The 5,394-nt window shown below is 40.9% G+C and overlaps 1 protein-coding gene across 1 annotated transcript; it reads right to left on the bottom strand.

Annotated features, from left to right (window-relative positions):
* Positions 1-359: 359 nt before the first annotated feature.
* Positions 360-5,169, bottom strand: atf3 (activating transcription factor 3). The gene is made up of 4 exons (XM_030406351.1): positions 5,047-5,169; positions 3,401-3,659; positions 3,176-3,283; positions 360-2,753 (listed from the first exon to the last, which is right to left on the bottom strand). The coding sequence occupies exons 2-4, from the start codon at positions 3,656-3,658 to the stop codon at positions 2,430-2,432; spliced, it is 690 nt and encodes a 229-aa protein (XP_030262211.1). The 5' UTR covers position 3,659; positions 5,047-5,169; the 3' UTR covers positions 360-2,429.
* Positions 5,170-5,394: the final 225 nt, after the last annotated feature.

Raw genomic sequence — 5,394 nt, 5'->3', positions numbered from 1 at the left:
CCGGGTAGATGGGTTTGTTTGTATTTGAACAGTTGAACGCCACTAATCTTCCCAGATAGCAAACATTAAGTAATTTCCCGGAACATGACACACCCCTCCACCGTCTCTCTCTCTCTCTCTGTCTCTCTGAGCAGCTGACATGTCCGGTCTTGTCCGTCTCTTCAGTACAGACAGCTGCTCTGCTCATGTTTATGTTATGAAATTATTTTCTGTGTCAAAAAAAAAAAAGCATGACTCACCTAATTAAAAATGGATTTCCTTCAACGGCTTCTTCCCTTCCCTTATGCTCTTTTTTTTTTATGAAACAGAGTGGGTGGGTGCTCTAAAAGTCAAATTTACAAACATGACACCATGAGGAGTACGATTTGCAATACATATTTTTAATTAACAAAGTATCAAAAACAAAAGTTAACAGATTACAAAGATGGAAGTACACAGTGGTAGTAGCGGTGCAGTTGTACCTGACAGCCCATGGTTTGTTCATGTAGGCGCCAACAGTCGAGCAGCTACAGAAAAAGAAAACAAAACAGCCTCCAGTAGAAGAAGGCACGATAACGTACACCGATTAGCTATCTAGCCACACGAGACTTCAAGAACACAGAAACAACATACACTCAACAAACACACGCAGACGCCTGCGTCCCTTTAACCGTGTGACTCTCAAAGTTTTCGACTCATATATTACACAACGTAAACAATATAAACCTTCTCTGACATTCCTACCATACAAACATACAACATGAATCTTCAGTCCTACAGTAATGTGCTGTTCATACTTACATTTTTACTCTTTTGCTGTGAGCTGTTTGGATGTTTCCATATAGTGACAAACGTTAAACGCTAACCTTAGATGCTAGTATGAAAAAAAATATGTGATGATGATGTTCAGTGCTTGGTGAATGGTTGTGGTTTAAATACTGATAACAAGAGTTTCTTTTTGACATGCTAGGAAGAAGAGGAATTCAGTGCCTTACTTGTGGATGCATGGCTATGGATTGACAAAAACTAATTGAGAAGAAAACATTTAAAAAATCATGAGGGAACTCTCAATGAGGCAACGAGTCCATAGAGAGGAAAGGGGGGGGGAATATTTGGCAGTGAGCTGAGGCCTGGATACTGATAAAGTTCAAAATCCACTGCCATAACATTACATCATGTTCCATAACGTCAGAGTCATCTGTGTTAAAGGACCAGTCGAAAGAAGACGCAACACCCTTGATACCTAGCTAACGATATCTAGTGAACACAACTTTCAAAACAAGAGTTATTAACCATGAAATACATTTTTAAAAATAACAATCTTTTTATGTTTTTGCTCTGTCAAGACCAAAAGGGAGGCATCTGGTGTTTACATACAGTAGCGCACTCATTATACGCAGTCAATACAATATACACCATTTTATGTATAAAACAACATTTCTGAAAAATAACACTCGTACATGTGAATCTTCATCATCACAGAAGATGTAAAAAAACCAAAAAACCAAAAAAACAACAACACTAGTTCTGTTTACCTTAAGAGGGAACGCAGTGATAAATAAAGTGTACTTAAAAATTGTATACAATATTATTTGGGCACAATTTTACTTGCCAGCAAACTAAAAATTAAGAAAAGTAAGGTATCGTCTGCATAAACGATTATACGATAGTTTTTCATATGTTTTTCCCATTAAGTGCAGAATTTAAAACCCTGCCTGCCACGTATATTTCCCTTTTGTGACCGCTACTTCTACCATGACTGATAGCAAACAACCTAACTTGTAGGTTAGCTTTTAAATGGGGCAGAAAACAAAAAAGAAGAAACAGTTGAATCTACATTTAGCGTCGGTCCTGAGTGGTTAGTAGCAGCAGCAAGATTTCACGTTGGCTGAAGGACAAGCAGAACAGGGTCGGTACAGCAATAACATGTCATACAGTAGTTAATGAATAAATATTTCTGATAAATGAAGCACAAACATCTTTTTTAAAGTCAGTGACCCGTAGGTCGAACACACCTGTACACACTCACACGGTCAACTTGTGTCTAATTCCTGTGGGCGAACACTTAAACTATGTGCCTTGATCACCTTTGGTACAAAAATCAATAAATCAGACTCTCATCTATTTAAAATACCAGTAAATAAAAAAAACCCCAGCAAATTATGCTTTTCTTTTGTCTTCTAGTGCTTTAGCATCCGTCCTTGGCCCTGACTGTTGAAAAAGAAAATACAGGATGCATGTCAATGTCGTGTCACTTCCTGTCCAATCAGCAGCTTCAGGGAGTTGGAGGTGCAATGGTCACTTTATGCCATGCTCTCTCTCTCTCTAGCAGCTTTGTGAGTGAGATCGAGGAGTCATCCTAAGGTGGCGTCTGTCGTGCGTCACTGTCATTCTCAGGTCATGAGTCTATGTAGGGGCTCCACCGGCCTCCAACGGTCTTAGAAAACACCTCAAAGGTGACTGGGACACTGAATGTGATCAAGGGTCAGAAATCCTCCGTCTAGAGGCGCTAATGTGGACGTAGACAAGGAGGTGGAGGAGGTGGTGGATGTGGATGTGGTAGAGGAGGTGAGGTTGTGGAGTTGTAAGGCGCTCTCCTTGATGTGCTGGATGAAGAGGTTCCTCTCATCCTCGGGCGTCTGGCCATTTTGGGCCCGGACGATGCAGGTCGGTCGGTGCAGGTTGAGCATGTAGACGAGCTGCTGCTTCTGCTGCTTCAGCTCCTCGATCTGAGCCTTCAGGTCGGCGTTAACCGTTTCAAGTTTCTCCGACTCCTGCAGAAGAGAGGTGAAGAAATCAGTTGTTAATTTATGTTTTGACGTTAAAGCTTTGTAGGACAAGATTCTCTATACTTTGGGCTATTTAGTCACCAACAATCACAAAGAATAAGCAAAATAGAGTGGGGTAGGGTAGAAAAAGATCAACCTAGGCAACAGTAGACCAATTCTACATCAACCAAGAAATTAAGAAACTAGATTCTTGACACATTAAGCTTGCAAATTAAACAAATATTCACAACTTTACTTCATGTACACTGCACTTTGTCACTTTAAACTTAATTTGTTCCTGATCCAGACATTTATTATACATTTCTGTGGTGTTAAACTTGTCCAAAGTTTCTATGGAAATACCCCAAAACAAAATACTTCAAGCTCTTAAGTTATCTTTTCTTAAATGAACAGAAGCTGAACTCTACCTTCTGCAGACACTCTGTCTTCTCCTTCTTCTTGTTGCGACACTTGGCAGCAGCGACCTTGTTCCTCTCCCTCCTCCTCTTCCTCCTCTCGCTCTCCTGAGGTGTCAACTGAAAACCAGAGGGACAAATATCTTTCAACATTTAACCCCCAAAAACCATACATACTGACTAAGTCAGTTTCATAAAATAAAGGTGACTACATGCTGTAGTTCCCCTCCGCCTCACCTCTCTCCTGCCTCCCGACCCGCCGGCGAGGTGCTCGTAGGCTCGGTCTGAGCTGGAGCTGGCACCGTCTGAGCTCATGTCGGGGCTGAGCCCGTTGGACAGCCGCTTGTTCTGGATGGCGAGGCGCAGCTCCTCTTTCACGATAGGTGTGAAGTTGGTGAAGTCGTCCAGGGTGAGCGTGCCCGGCGGGGACAGGCAGGGGACCATGGCGGAGCAGCTGATGTCAGCCAGCGAGGGACCCGAGTGCTGCAGCATCATTCTGAAAACACAAGAGTCGGATTATTAATACCAAATAAAGTTGCTTTTTTTAAAAGAAACTATTTTTCCATTTATGCACGACACATAAAGTTACTACAGCTCCAAATGAACACAGTTTACAAAGATGTTGTGCATAAAATGTCCGTTAAAATGAAATTCCAAGAAAACAAACTCAATACTAGAACATTATAAATGGTGAAACAGAAATGTTAGTGATAATATAAAGGATTAGAATAAAATAGAAACCCAGCAAGGTCAGTTTATCTCAATATCAAGTAGCACAACACACACAAAAACTTGCTGCAGTAATAATAAGAATCAAAAATTAGCATTATAATGTCCCTTTAAAAGGTTTAATTATGATATGAGAGTTCTGTGATTAAATGGCAACACTGCAGGTTATCTGAGGCAACACGAGGAAGGTTCAAAATGGTTCAAAAAAGGCAGAGCCTCCTGATCCGAAACAAATATTAGTGTTTTGGAAAGATGCCATGAACCGTTTCAGAGAATCATTAATAGCTGTGGATGTTTGTTATCTAAACAGGGGCGTGACTCTGGGAGAATTATGACAGCTTGATAAGATGAAGTGTGCATCGGAACAAAACCAAAACAAACATTCATGTAACCTGTAAGGTTACAGGAAATGCATTAAAAATGTTTTTCTACCTTTTATATTTACATATTAAGACACAACATTATCATAATACTCGTGGTAAGTTATTGTTTTCATTTTGCAAACTTATTAACAGCATGTCTGGTTACTTGATCACTATTTTAGTCATTTTGTTTCCATACAATTTTAGGATATCATTTAAAAATTAAACAAATATCAAACTAAACCTCAATATATGTGTCTTTACCTCCGAAGTTAAAGAAAAACAGTTAATAAATGTCACTTTAATTCACAAAAACTATAAACAGTCCGAGTATTTTATCTCAATAATAACCACAGGGTTTGTTGTTTATGTGGGATATCACATAAAAATCAAACTAAACCTCAAAATCTTTGAAATGCCCTCTAAAGCTTAAGATACGGTAAAATAAAGGTCACTTTAATTCATAAAAACTTCACATTCTGGAAACTCTGACGCGAGTTATATTCAAAACAAAGACCGAAAATCACAAACGGTGGATCACTAATAAATAAAACCACTCAAAAGTGTTTTCGAAAGCACAAATCTTTCATATATGTGAACTAAACTAATTAAAATAAATTTTTTCATTCAATCCGACAGTTAGAAAGTAAGTTCGCAAGTGTTGGTGAGGTGTCCCGGGACGGCGGAGCGCACGGAGGCACCGGCGCCGCTCCGCTCCACCGACCGGGACAACACAGCCACAACACGGCCAGCGCGCCTCCCCCCCGCCCGGTAAACAAAACTCCGACGTACCTGTTAAAGCTTTGAGTGACTGTGTCAGATGTTCTGGATGTGAGGAAAACGCTGCAAAAAAGAAACCCTTCTCTCGTAAGTTCAGCGGCTTCTCTCCTCTTCCTGTCTCTTCTTGCTGGTGCGTAAAGTTGCGCTTGTGGCCGCTGAGTTGCATCACACAGCCTTTATAGGCTGAGCGAGGGGCGGGGCCAACGTGACGCAACGAATCCTTGCAAAGAGAGGAGGGAGGAGGTGAAGGGGGGAGGGAGGGAGAGAGCAGGGGATGACGTCATCCTATTAATAGAGCGCTTATGCTGCGATGATGCAATCGAGCAACCCTTAGCTCTGCCATAACGGGACAGGCTTCCC

Source organism: Sparus aurata, chromosome 22 (genome assembly GCF_900880675.1).
Source record: "Sparus aurata chromosome 22, fSpaAur1.1, whole genome shotgun sequence".
NCBI lineage: Eukaryota > Metazoa > Chordata > Actinopteri > Spariformes > Sparidae > Sparus > Sparus aurata.
Note: the sequence above shows the minus strand (reverse complement) of the source record. Positions and strands in the feature narration are given on the sequence as shown.